The sequence below is a fragment of the Sylvia atricapilla genome, chromosome 3 (assembly GCF_009819655.1).
Source record: "Sylvia atricapilla isolate bSylAtr1 chromosome 3, bSylAtr1.pri, whole genome shotgun sequence".
NCBI classification, from domain to species: Eukaryota; Metazoa; Chordata; class Aves; order Passeriformes; family Sylviidae; genus Sylvia; species Sylvia atricapilla.
In genome coordinates, this window is record NC_089142.1 from 3,581,690 (window position 1) to 3,595,171 (window position 13,482).

The 13,482-nt window shown below is 39.6% G+C and overlaps 1 protein-coding gene across 1 annotated transcript in view; it reads left to right on the plus strand.

The window, feature by feature from the left end:
- The window catches only part of PKHD1 (PKHD1 ciliary IPT domain containing fibrocystin/polyductin), a 171,822-nt gene that overhangs the window by 106,687 nt on the left and 51,653 nt on the right, over positions 1 to 13,482 (plus strand). The window contains exons 41-46 of the mRNA XM_066316758.1: positions 948 to 1,142; positions 1,874 to 1,999; positions 4,560 to 4,693; positions 10,150 to 10,262; positions 10,899 to 10,989; positions 12,091 to 12,225. Of these exons, the coding sequence (XP_066172855.1) occupies positions 948 to 1,142; positions 1,874 to 1,999; positions 4,560 to 4,693; positions 10,150 to 10,262; positions 10,899 to 10,989; positions 12,091 to 12,225 (794 nt within the window). The remainder of the gene's footprint in view (positions 1 to 947; positions 1,143 to 1,873; positions 2,000 to 4,559; positions 4,694 to 10,149; positions 10,263 to 10,898; positions 10,990 to 12,090; positions 12,226 to 13,482) is intronic.

Consider the following 13,482-nt stretch of genomic DNA (forward strand, 5'->3'; position numbering starts at 1 on the left):
ATAGGGAAATAACTCTCCCTAATCTCTATTCTTGTCTTGAAACTGTGGGTAGCAACAGTTCCCATCCATCTGCAGGGAGAGTCAGGAGAGCAGAGTTTGAAAAAACCCCAGAATGTCTCATTTGAGTTTAGTTTTATACATCCATGCCCAATCTCCTTTTCATGAACCTCACCTATGGGAAATCAAAGTCAAATCCTTCTTCCTCGTACATACAATTCTCTAAAATTAACTCCAAGAGGCTGTCCAAGACATAAAATTACAGCTTCCTGTAGTGAAATGTTTTGGTACATTTCCCTCCAAAATGTCCAGACTTTTAGGGAAAGAACCATGACAGTATTTCGAGGGAGCATCACAAATGTTTGCCTGTGTTGTCTTTGGGGCTGTGTTTCAGATCCCTGCTGGAGGTGGGGTGTAGCAAGGGTCCCTAACTATTAGGAGGTGAGGCAGGACAAACGACACGTCTCAACCGATCTGGCTTCCATATCAAATTCCCATTTATTATTTGCCCATGGCGAATTGTATAGGTTCACCACATAGTTTACAGTTACAGCTATGCAAAGAATGCAAATAAAACTTATTTATCTAAGTCTTAAGGTGGCTAAAGTGTCAGAACTACAATTCTACATTTAGAAACCCATTACTTCCCAGAACACCTTAATATAAACTGTGAATTTTCTACTGCACCACAACTGTGAATTTCTAACTGCATTACTGTGGCCTGCCGGCTCTGTGGGCTCAGGGGCCCACAAGCTCTGCAGGCCAAAGGGGCCAGTCTGGAATTGCTCACCCTCAATCAATCCAAATATAAATCATGTCTTCACTCTCTAAGAACTCTAAGAAATCCCAACAGTGAAGTCTCACTGGGTCCGTGGGGTGGATCTCCCTCTGCACATCCCACCCCACGGACAGGGTGCCCCTCACAGCTCTCACTGTGGGTTGTGCCCTAGGTCTCTCGGGGTGTTTGTACAAGAGGAGTGAGAGGCAGCTGGGCTCTCGGGACCTGGGGGCCATCGTGGTTGTGGAGTCCTTCCAGGGCCAGGCCAGTCGGCTCCAGCTGGAGGGGGTCCAGTTCCGCCACGTGGGACGAGCATTCCGGCATCGCCGCAGCGCCCTGACTGTCACTGGCAACACCTGGATGGCAGGTGAGCTGTCTTCTGCTGAGTTTGGCAGGCCAACTGAGGAAGAATCTTGAGTCAGTTGACAAATTGGATTGTTAAATGTGAAAAAAAACCAAACCCTCACCTCTAGTCTAAACCTAAGTGACAGAGTGATTTCACCTGCTTCGCTTCCTTTGTGTCTCTGCTTCTTCCTAAAATATTTTTTTTATGCAACACTGCATTTTTGATGAAGAAGAGAGTAGCTCTGGAAATGAATGCACTAATACACTATGGAGAAGTCCAAAAATGGCTCAGGGCTGGCTTGTTGCAGGGGGCCAGCATTTAATTTTATCACCCAGAGGTTAAGGAACATATCAAATTCTTTTGACTTTTTCACTGTTAAGTGCCAAATCCATCTCTGTGGAAGTTGCAGTGAGGGCTCTGAAGACTGGTCGTGGTAAGGGAAAGTTAGGTGGGCTAAAAAAAATGTCTTGAGGGTGCTAGATGGATTTTCCCTTCCAGATAAGCTACATTTGCACCTCTCACAGAATCACACAATGGTTTGATTAGGAAGGGACCTGAAAAATCATCTAATTCCAAACCTCTGCCATAGACAGGGGCAACAGTTTCCTGTGCCATCTTCATCACTGAGTGAGGGTCAGGGCTTCCCGGTGGCAGAAGGCAGCTCTGGCCAGGGTCTGGATGATGGGAAGGTCACCATGCCTGGCTAGAGAAGGGTCGAGTGATTTTTGCTCACACCATTCACTTCTTTCCAGACTCTTACATCCATGGTTGTTGTGTTGTGGACTCCTTTGGCCAAGGCCTCCGTCTGACCGGGATCTCCAACCTCAGTGTGGACAGCAATGTTTTCTACAACATTTCAGGCCATGGGATTCTCCTGGGTAAGTCAAGCAGGCAAATATCTGCACTGCATACAACAGCAACCTGTGCTGGTTCCCATTTGCATGAAAACGCCTTTGGAGGAAAGAATGGCAGATCCTTAACTGCACTCTGAGAACTTTAATCACAACTTCTGCAATTGTTTGTGTCAGTGAATTTGGAATAAAGCTCTCATAATTCCACACACAACTCCTAGCAGCTACTTTCATTTGGCCACCTGTCTTTCTTCAGGTCAGTCTTCACTTGATGGGGATCAATTATTTTTTAGTGTAAGAACAGTAGATTTTTTGGGGATGTTGATTCATCTGTCTTTGGAAAAGTGTCATTATGCAATATTTAAGACCACAGCTCAGTGAAGCATTTAAGAATGTATTACCTTTAACTTCAGTCATTTGATGTTGAAGATAATGGAATGAAAGCATATGTTAAAAGTTAACCAGAGGATTTAGCACTTAAATAAATTGGAGCTCGGAGCAAGAAAAATGTTAAATAACAAAATATTTCTCCTAGCTAACCATCAGGAGACTGACTTGATGCATCTTCTGCTGGGATCTCATGTTGCCTGAATACCTAAAGATATAGCTGGATTTTTGTTTTCCTTAAGAAATGGGATAAAAATGACCAATTAGGAGATAAACAGGGGGAAAAAAGGAAAGTCTTCAGTTCTGATCCTGCAGTTCCTCACACATAGATCCCTGTGCTGGGTGCTGTGTATAAACATAATGAGGAGTGATATATCATGATTTAAACAGGGAAGATTATAGACCAAGTGTGGTTGTAGACACCTTGCAGATGAAGAGAGCTGGCTCAGAGAGATGCAAAGACTGGCCCAAGGTGATGTACAGAGCCCTTGCATGGGGAAGCAGAGCAGGACCTCCAAGCTGCTGGCATCCCTTGGCTGACTCATGTTGGGATCTGTGTATGAAGTAAAGGACTCTGAGCTCAGCTGAAGTTTCAGCCTGGATACACTTTATCCTCAAGATGCTTTTAATGGCTTCACTGTCAGCAGCTCCAGAGGGTATGATGGATTAATTTATATATAATTTTGTTGCCTGAGAAGAAATATTTATTATAGCTGGCCGTTTGCAGCTCTGGAATTGGATTCTCTTTAGGTGATTTCACCTAAAATCTTTATCCTCAGCAGAGTTTGCAAGACCATCACAAAACGTCACTCTGGGCTTAAAATTTTTGACACATGAGATCTAAGCTTGAAAACAAAAATTTCAAAATTCTGCATGGCTGTCAAAAGGACTTTAGTAATACTCTGGTAATAGCACTGTTTGTAGTATACACAGGCTGGAAAAAAATGACAAAACTGATTCCCTCAAAAGACTGAGGGAAGGCTAAAAGTATTTATTGCTATCTCAAAGCCAAAGGGCACAGGCTTTCTTGTGAAGTGCCTTGTATTTGGGGTAGCAATGGTTTGGGAAAGGATCTGTATCATGAATAGAACTTGAGCAGGTGTATTTGAAGATAATGACTTCTGTTGGATAAACAAAACTAAATGGATGTGGTCTGCTCCCAATGTAGGCCAGAGAGAATGGCCCATGCCATTCCACACAAGATTCCCCTTTGTATTCTGCTTTCCAAAAGGGCTGATCATAGAATCATGGAGCCATTAAGCTTGGAAAAGACCCTCAAGGTCTTCCAGGTTCTCGAAGTTCAACCATTAAACTGGCCCTGCCAAGCCCACCACTAAACCACGGCCCCAAATGCTGTATCTCCATGGCTGCAAACGCTTCCAGGGATGGTGACTCCACCACTTCCCTGGGCAGCCTCTTCCAACGCCTGACCACCTTTTAGGTGACGAAATCTATCCTAATATCCAACCTAAACCTCCCCCAGAGCAACTTGAGGTCATTTCCCCTTATCCTATCAACATATTATTTAAAGTTGGCTTGTATGGGACTGTCCACTCCTTGCCATTGGGTGATCCATGTCTTTACGATATAGTTTTAAAAAAATGTTTATTTTGTTTTCTTCTTCCTATTTCTATACTGTAACTGGATCTGGGGCGCCCCAAGAGTCTGTGTTGTCTGATTGATTGGTTGATTGATTTTTCCCTTTCTCTTCTCCTACTCAATTGCTTAGGGGGGAAACCCCAGACTTTTGTTCAGAGGTGCACACAATGTTTTTCAGCCTGTTTAGAAATGTTCTTACAAGTAAGTAGGGCAGTGAATGGAGACAGGAGATAAAGAAGACTTTGAATTCTCGTACTGCCAGGAGCATGCCTGTGTGCACATAGGTGAGCCTCTATCCCAATCTGAACTACTCTGAATCTCTTTTCCCAATAGTAAATCTGCTTTATAATACATATTTTATTTATTTTCCCCATAAACTTGCAGTCCAGAATATATGACTTGTGGTATAGTCACATATAATACCTCAATACAGGGAAATATATGTGAATATAACACCTGGACTTATGTATATTGAAATGAGAATCATGATAATAGAGGGTTTCCAGCTATATGTACATTTATGTTTATTTATTTTTCTTCCAGTTATTTTGTACTTTTTCATATATATTTTTCTTTTCTTTCATATTTTTTTCTTTTAAAGGTGAGGGACTGGAAGAGGAGAACAAAATCAGTAACAACATAGTGATTGGCCTTTCTGTAACTGATGGTTTATCCAATATTGAGACACTGTCACCAGCAGGGATCTACATCAGGGCTCCTGCCAGCCACATCAGGGTAAGAAGTTCTGGTATAAGACATAACATTTCCTTTCTAATCAGAGGTATCAGAAAGACACAGAGCTTCATTTATCTGGAAGATCACATACACAATATTTGTTTCTTGGCTGAGCTGTCAGAACCTGTGCTTGTGATGGGATATTGAAACAAGTGCATGTTACAAAATAAATTATGTTCCTGGGTAAATTTATTACTGAGAATTTTGCTGTGTTTGAGTGGAATGGAATATTACAGTGAGATAATTCATCCTGAGCTACTTTGAAAATTTGCTTTGTTTTATAATGCTCTCAGATTCAGAAAACTTGGAAAAAGTTTAGTTTTAGCTTCTCTAGAATTTCTGCCATTGTTAAAAAAACCTCCTCAATTTTAATGGACTGACTACAAAAACACTAAAATTCAGCACATCAATTACACCTCTATCTGGATTTAAAATCACATTGAATATACAGACAAAGATTTGCATTCCAGGGTAAGAAAAAGAATGTGTTCCCTGTCCTGTGAAAATGACATTGATTTTTAAAGAAACTAAAATTCTCTGTTTTAAATGGTAATAAAACATCAAGTTTTTAAAGAGCTAACAGCTGAACAGCCACACATCAAAAAGCTGAGCTCAGAAAAAATACTTTTATTCACTAATTCTCTGATGCTTTCTCTTAGTTCATACTCTTTTTTGGTCTTCCATTTCAGAATAAAGAGTCACTTTTATGTGTTTCGTGGAAAAAATATAATTTTCATAAACTTCAAACCACTTTTCCTTTGCAACTATTTTAAGGAATTACATTGCGACTGACCATTCTCACCACACTTTCAGGAGTAAAAAATGCGTATTTTCATTTAAAAAATAATTTTAACCTGTTCTATTGTTAACCCCCAGTAACCAAACCAATTACTGTTTGTGAAGACCTAATCACCCCCGGGGCTTCTGCTCCACGAGGAAAGATTTGCACCTAAATTTGAAGGTGAAAAAGAGATCAACACATTCCCTATGTTTTTATGAAGACAGGAGCACTGAGGAAGGAGGAGAGAACTTTTCTGCAATTCCCTCGAGGCCATATTTATCATTTTTAAGGCCATCAAATATGGTTTAAAAATACAACAACTAGGCAGGATCATGAGAATTTCAGCTCCACTAAACACAGAGTTTTGTACTGTCATGCACTGACTTACCCTGGAGCTGTTCACTCCACCGCCACTGGCTCAGCTTTTGAAAAGGTTTGCTGCAATTACCTCCACGGGTTCCTGGGAACTGCCTGTACTGGATTTTCAGCACATTCATACATTTCTCTCTCTTCATGTGAGTTCACAGATAAAAAGCTGCAGCTGTGGCTGTGTACCCCAATACTAGGGTGTCCTTTCTGCTCTCCAGAGATGTGCTGCTCTGTTGGATTATGCCCTTTTCTGGCCCAGAGATGGGGCAGCTGAGAGGTGTTTTAAAACTTTTATTCTATTTTTAGTGTCACGTGAAAGGTGAGACAATACAAATGTTATAATTCACGCTATCAAAATTAGAAGCTATTTCTTAATCACAATACATTTAATTTTTTTTGACTTATCACCTTTTGCTACACAATGCTGTAAATGCCTTAAAGCTAATAATCTAAAATTACCCTTCATAAATCCTACTACAATGCATCTTTTATAGTTCTATTTCTCCAAAGTATCTAGTCTTATTTACAAAGACATCCTTTTAAACTTGTTTTTAGTTCCATTTCTTTCTCAACAATATCCATCCTATTCCATAACATTTCTAAATCAACCTTTCTTATCTCAAAGTTTACATACAAATACATACTATGTAAACCTCCTATCAAACTTTAAAAATTCTCTGCAAATCCATTTCCCCACTGCTCCAGGCAGGGTAGCAGATGGCCCTCCAATGGTTGCTGATAACCCTCATCATCCTGAGGAGTGGAATATTTGAGGAGTCACAACAGCAAAAAGAAAACCTGAAGAAATTGCCCAGCTTAAAATTGTTATTAACTGCAATTAATGTACAAGGACCAAGCAGTGCTCAGGAAGATAGCAAAGCACAGGGATATTAAGGGAAAAAGTCACATTTCTCCCAAGCAAAAGAACTGTGGGCTTTTTCTTAGTGAAATAATAATCACTAAACTTCAGGGGTGCTGGTTCAGCACCAGCAATATGATGTAGTGTTAGCACCTTTTCTCTCATGAAAATTGTCAGATCAAATGACTCAAGCTTTTTAGGTATTTATAATCCTAATTTTTGTGGGAGTCTGAAGAATGTAGTGGGAAAGACTCATCTTCCACCTGCCTGGTTCCCAGGTCAGAACATGCGATAGAAATTTTCCCAGTTTAGAACTTAATTTTAGTGTTTGTCAGTCTTTTTGTTTATTGGTTTTGTGTTTGTTTTCGTTTATTTTCAGACTTCTATCTTTCAATTGCTGGTTTTAAAGTTTTTGGCTGCCATCTTTAAGGCAGGGACTGCAGAGAGCTTTAGGTCCAAACTGTGTAACATCTTCTGTGTATGATGGGTTAAGCCTTTCCATAGCGAGACCTGCAGTAATATTTTCATAACTACTCAATTTACTTGGGAGCCTAAATTTGCATCGGTGGCTGAAGAGCTTAAATTTCCTTGAAATTCAGTAGTAGCCTAAATGGTGTGGAAATTGGGACAGAGCAGTCACTCAAACCTGAACCTACAAAGACATTTGGAGACCCAATTCCCACTGATTTCCATTTGACTTAAGCTCTTAAGTGCACTGGTAAATCAGGCTGTTAGATGAAATTTTATACTTGGACACTGTGAGTGCAAACTGATTATTACAAGGTTAGTTTAATTTTTTTTTAAATACAGTGTGTGAGCCCAAGTTATCACTTTTTAGAGTCATAGACAATCTCATTAGCAGACTGGTTTCTTGTCTTTTTAATGGTTTAAAGCACAAGGAACTGAAGATGCTCCTCTGTAATATTGGCTTTTTTCTCACTGAAACATCCGCCCTGTGTCTTGGTGGTGTTTTTTTTTTTGTTTGTTTGGGTTTTTTTTTTTTTTTTTTTTTTTTTTTTTTTTTTTTTTGTGTTTTTTTTTTTTTTTTTTTTTTTAATTTTGTGTGTATGTGTGTGTATGTGCAGGAAAAGATAATTTAAAAAGTAGGTTTTAATCTTTTTCTCTTGGCTCTCTTGGACCTAGTGAATTTTAGCCTTTTAGTTGCTCTAGTCCATAAACATTCAATGAAATCCCAGAGCCAGCATGTGCTGCTCATGCATGACAACATATGGACTGGGTTTAAGAAACCCAGGAGGAACCTCCCTTTCTTTTCTTGCTTTGGTGTTGAGGACTGGGAAACAGCTCAGATGAATGAACGGGGTGGAGCTCAGCTGGTGTCTCTGTGTCAGAGGAGTGACTGATTGCCACACTGTTGGTAAATGCATTTGTTTCCTGGTGTCACCCCATCCAGCCATTCTTCACAGCATCAAAGAGTTGAGGCTGCATCTGTTTGGCACCGTTTTCCCCAACCCTCCATCCCTGATGAGATCCTTTCCAAACCCTTTCCTGCAAAGTGGATCCAAAAGCAAGCACATTGTGGGTACTCCTCACATCCTGCCCAGCTCTGAAACTGTGGGAGTGGTGCTGGGAACACCACCCAGAGCTTTAATGTCATCTTTAAGGTCAACAGTTTGAGTCCCAGCTATCTAAAAGAAATTCATGAAATATTTACACCAACAGAATAGCACGGTTAAGAGACACTTAAACCGTCAGCTACTTGATTTTACTGACTTGCAGTGCATACCTCCAGGTATTTGGCATGCTCAGGGAGGTAATTTCTCTCTGGAATTTTGGTTGCACGGACATTCGTAATATACTGACTTCCACAAAGAATTGATTTCCACACAAAATTCCCTGCTTGCCTAAAACCCCTGCCCTCCAGCCACGAGCTGGCTGAATAAATATGCAGGGTTTCTTTTCCTTATGAATCATCTGTAGAATGCACGATTGGAGTCGCAAGTAAAATATCCTGGAAATGATGTGACTGGACTGCAGAAGTGTTTTGTTAAAGGAAAAGGGTCTGTAGCTGCACTTAAAAAAAAAAAAAAAAAAAAAAAAAAAAAAAAGCAGCAGTTTTACCTGGGGATAGAGAAAGCAGAGCTTTGGGTCTCAGTACTTTATTCCTTGACAGAGATCAGGACTGCAGGGAGCACACTTGGATGGGTCAGAAGAATGTAATTGGTATATGGAGGGTTTCACCTTGAGGTCACCAGGCTCAGCTTTGATTTGGACCATCAGGGACCAAAAAGTCATTAGTATTTTAACACTGTCCAGTGACTTATGAATGGGAGTGGGGATATCAGACCTGACCTTAGAGAACAAGCCCTCCTTAGAGCTGCAGGAAAGGTCATCTCAAACCCCCCCTTAGAGAGCCACATACCTCCAGAGAGCAATTAATTTTGTCTAAGGACAGACCAAAAGCATTGCCTTCTGCACATGCCTATGTCTTACTTTTTTTTTTTTTCTAGAAAGGGAGCTAAAATCTACCAGCCTGGCCTTCAAATTTTCACATACCTAAGGCAGCTGAGAGGGATCATGCACAGGTGCACACATGAGGACACAACCCAAACCCAACTAGGCTTGTCTGGTCTCCAAATTAATCTGACAAGAGCAGGTTTTTTTGTCCCAGAGTAGAAAAGTTCAGAACACACCATATGCAACCCATATAACCCACTTGATGCAGGTTCTGTTAGTATCAAACTCCTAATTTTAAGGCCAGTTGGACCTTATGTCCACTTATTTTTACCTCTTGCAACACAAATAATGTAACTAAAGGGCAGAATTTAGAATATAATTTCTTTAAGAGATATAAAATGACAATAACTTACAGCACATCTTCCTATGGTTATTCTCTTACTCTGGAAAATAATGATACAAACCACACAATTTACCACAGGTATAAGGAAGTTTAATTGTTCAGTCATAGCCTGAAAATGATGTTCTTTGCTTTCTGTTGACTTAGAAGTCTCACGTTTTCAATACAAATATTTCCTTTATTTCCTTATGTTTGCTTTTGGAGAGAAGAGAAATATCCAGACTGAGAAGGAAATCAACAAATTTTATTAGCTTCTGATTTACCTCTGTGATTACTTTGTGATTTAGTGTTCGTTCTTATACAGAACGTTTGTAGATGTAAGATTTCAACACATTTTTTTTTCTTACTTACTTCTTGAAGAGTTGTGACAACACCATTTTTCTGCCATTTATCTCTATTGCTTGGCAAATACACCTTGTTTGGTTCAAAACCAAGTGTTTTTACAACTGGATCAAGGTCAAAGTGAAAACAGAACAAGGTTGGGGATGAAGAAACGAAGTACTGGTTTCCACCATCCAGTTTACCAGAATTTGAAAGGACTTCAGCTGGGATTTTAATTTGCGTGCTTCTTAAATTGATTTTAATTCCCAGAAACCTGTGGTATTTTCATAGCCACATATTCCTCTCTACAGGGTAACACAGTGTGTGGTGCTGGGTATGGCTATTTCTTTCATCTCTCCCCTGAGGGACCATCCCAAGTGCCTCTCCTGTCCTTCAGTGAGAACACAGCTCACTCCTGCACAAGGTACTTGGGGAGTTTGGTTAAAGAGATTTTCCTTCAGGGAATGGTTATGCCATCTATAATTGCAGTGGAGATTCCACGGTTCTGTGACATTTCATGCAGTAATTGTTCCTTTAGCATCCAGGAACAGCAATTGACAAAAGTTTAATCAGTACTTCCCTAAACCAGAAAGATTATTAAAAAATGACATAGTACTGAATATCAGCAGATAAGGTGACCTGAATTTTGAGCTAATCTGGATATTGATCTGGATTTTAAATCTCTGAGAAGGTCAAACCAAATGTTGCATTCAGGAACGCATACATTTGGGCTGTAATCCAAGTTAGCTGAATCCAAGATAAAGAAAAGCCTTATCCGTCCAGATTCATGTCAGGCTTATCTGAAGGTAATGCTGGGTGAAAACTCATGAGCATGGGAGGGTGCTTGCAGTGAGAACCTCTCAGTGGCACTGCACACTCCTTTTTAGCTCTGATAAGTCTAACACTGAGAACTTTTGACTTTGATTTTAAGAAATAAAGTCTCATGGAGACAACTGTCGCAGATTTAAGGTTTTAGATATCAAAATGATGAAAAGAAGAATCTGCTCAGCAGTACATGCACCATAAAGGAAGAGTCCTAATGGCTTTCTCTCCTGAACAGGAACGGGCTGTTGGTGTACCCAGAGTATTTGCCAGACAGTCGTGTTCAGTTCAGCAACTTCACAGCCTGGAGCTGCCACGGGGGAGCACAGGTATGTTTGTCCTCACTGTGTTCTTTGATGTCCAGGATCTTTCCAAGCATCTCACCTACACACTGAATAAAAGCTCTTGTGCTTGTATGTCCGTGTTCCTCACCTGGAGACTCCTGTTTTAATGAAAGAGACAGAAACCTGATTTATGTGAATTCTTTTTGCTGCAGAATCAGCATTTTTACCAGCTGGTGTTCTCTGTAATCATCTAGCATCTGCCTGCCACTGTAATCATGGAATTTTAGAACGGTATGGGTTGGAAGGGTCCTTAAAAACCATCTGATTGCAATCTCCCTGAAATGGGAAGGGACACCTTCCACTAAATCATGTTGCCAAATAAAAAATCATTGAAGTGGATCTGAGCTGTTCGTGAAGATTGCAATAGGTAGATATGTTACCTTTCTAGAACTGATGACTACCATGGGATTTTCTTTTTAATTCTTCTTAAAACTTTGCACTTTTTATTTATTTGAATTTGTCTAGCTTTGCTCTCCAGCTAATATGGCTACAATTAATTAGTCTGATTTTAAAAATCAGACTTTATTGTGTCATAATTTTTTTCCCATACTCACAATTTGGAGCCTGTGATCTTATTAATTCCGGTCTGATGACTTGACCAGTTTATATGTGTTTCTCTGTAAGGTTTTATAGCTTCACCCATCCCTATGACTCTTCCTCTGAAGGTGTCCAACTTTTCAGTGCAATTTTTCAGGCTTATGTGTTCTCTTTCTGGAAAAGGTTATTTGTATGAAAGAAATAAATCAAAAGGGTGATTTTCAGGTTTGTTGTTGTTATTATTTGTTTTCTCTGCATAACTTGTAATTTCTTTGTATGTGACTGACCTAGAATACCCAGATAACTAAATTTATTCTGCTTCTTTCCATGGGCTCCCTTCAGAAACAATCTTCTTTCTTTTAGGTGCCCCATTCCAGAAAGGTTCAAAGTTGGGTTGGATGGGTTTTGGAGCAGCCTAGGGTAGTGGAAAGTGTCAGTGCCCATGACAGGGGTTGGAATAAGATGGTCTTTAAGGTTCCTTCTAATCTAAACCATTCTATTATTTGATGATGATATCTACAGTTATTATTTTATTTTCCTTTTATGTAGATTTTCAGTAGTAGGAACCTTGAACTTCAGCATTTCTGGATTTCTTCTTGCAAAGACTTTGGCATTGACATTGTGGAAAGCCTGGGAAACGTCTCTGTGTCTGATAGTGTTTTAAATGGACACCTTGGGCAAAAGGTGAGGACTGCAGGGAATGTTTCAATGTCTCTTAAGTCTCACATCAACATTTCAGGAGGAATTTGGAGAAATAAGAAAGCAACCTGGAGAACAGCCCCTGCTCCATGGCAGCTTGGGAAAAGCTTGGATTTTAAATAAGTTATAAAGGAATGCCCTCAAGTTGCACAAGTGGAGGTTTAGGCTGAATTTTGGGGAAAATATCTTCACTAAAAGGTTTTCAAGTGTTGGGACAGACTGTCTTGGGCAGTGATGGGACCACTTGGAGGGTTTCAAAAGCCATGTAAATGTTGGCATTTTGGGACATTGTTTAGTGTTGGCCTTGGCAGCACTGGGTTGATGGTTGGACTCCATGGTCTTAGAGGGATTTTCCAAACAAAACTGTTCTACAGTTCTATTTTTATTTTTGTTTCCAAACATCTTTTCATTTCAGCATGGAAGTTTTTAAGATTTTATTTTTAAACAAATTTGAAACAAGGACTCTATTTTTTTTTCTATTTTCATTAGAAACTACTACAAGATTTCACACTATAAGGCATAATCCTCTGTATTCTTTCTAAAACAACATTCAAAAGTGAAAGCAAAATCACAAACGCCAAAAGCTGAAGGATCTTAGCAAAACAAGTGCAAATTTTTTTTCCTACTCGTTTTTTTCCAGGATTGATATTGTCTCAGAAAAATCTTGGAATTTCACCAAACCTGACTTTTTGAGAGAAATCATGATTCTTCTTCAATCAAGCTTTTCTAACACAAACTCCTCTACACCTTTTGCATTTAGCACCATATAACCATGCACAAATGGCTTTAGTTCAATTATTTGAGAATATTAAGGGGAAACAGCAGCTTTAGTTTCAATCCCTGTTAACACTTTGGTTTCCTCTGCTCTCTCTCAGCATCATTGGTCCACCTGGAACAGAGTGTTACTTTTTTACTTGAGAATGAAAAATACTGACAAAAAGTAATTTTATTTATGCAGTCAATATGTTCTTTTTCCACTATTTCTTTAGGCAGCTGGACATGGTCCTTTGGGTGCTACCAGGTTGTTAACAGATTAATAACATGGGTAACAATGGAATTTTAGTTACAACTGGCCACAGATGCTTGTTCATGATTTTGAGGTCTATTTTTTTTTTCTTTCCTGCTCAGTTTTCTATTGTTGTTTATTAAATTAATTTTCTCTCTGACTGGCAGAAAAAAAAAAAAGGTATTTTAAACGAGTTTTCTTTAGAAGCTTGCAGAAAGAAACCTCCTTAGCAGGTG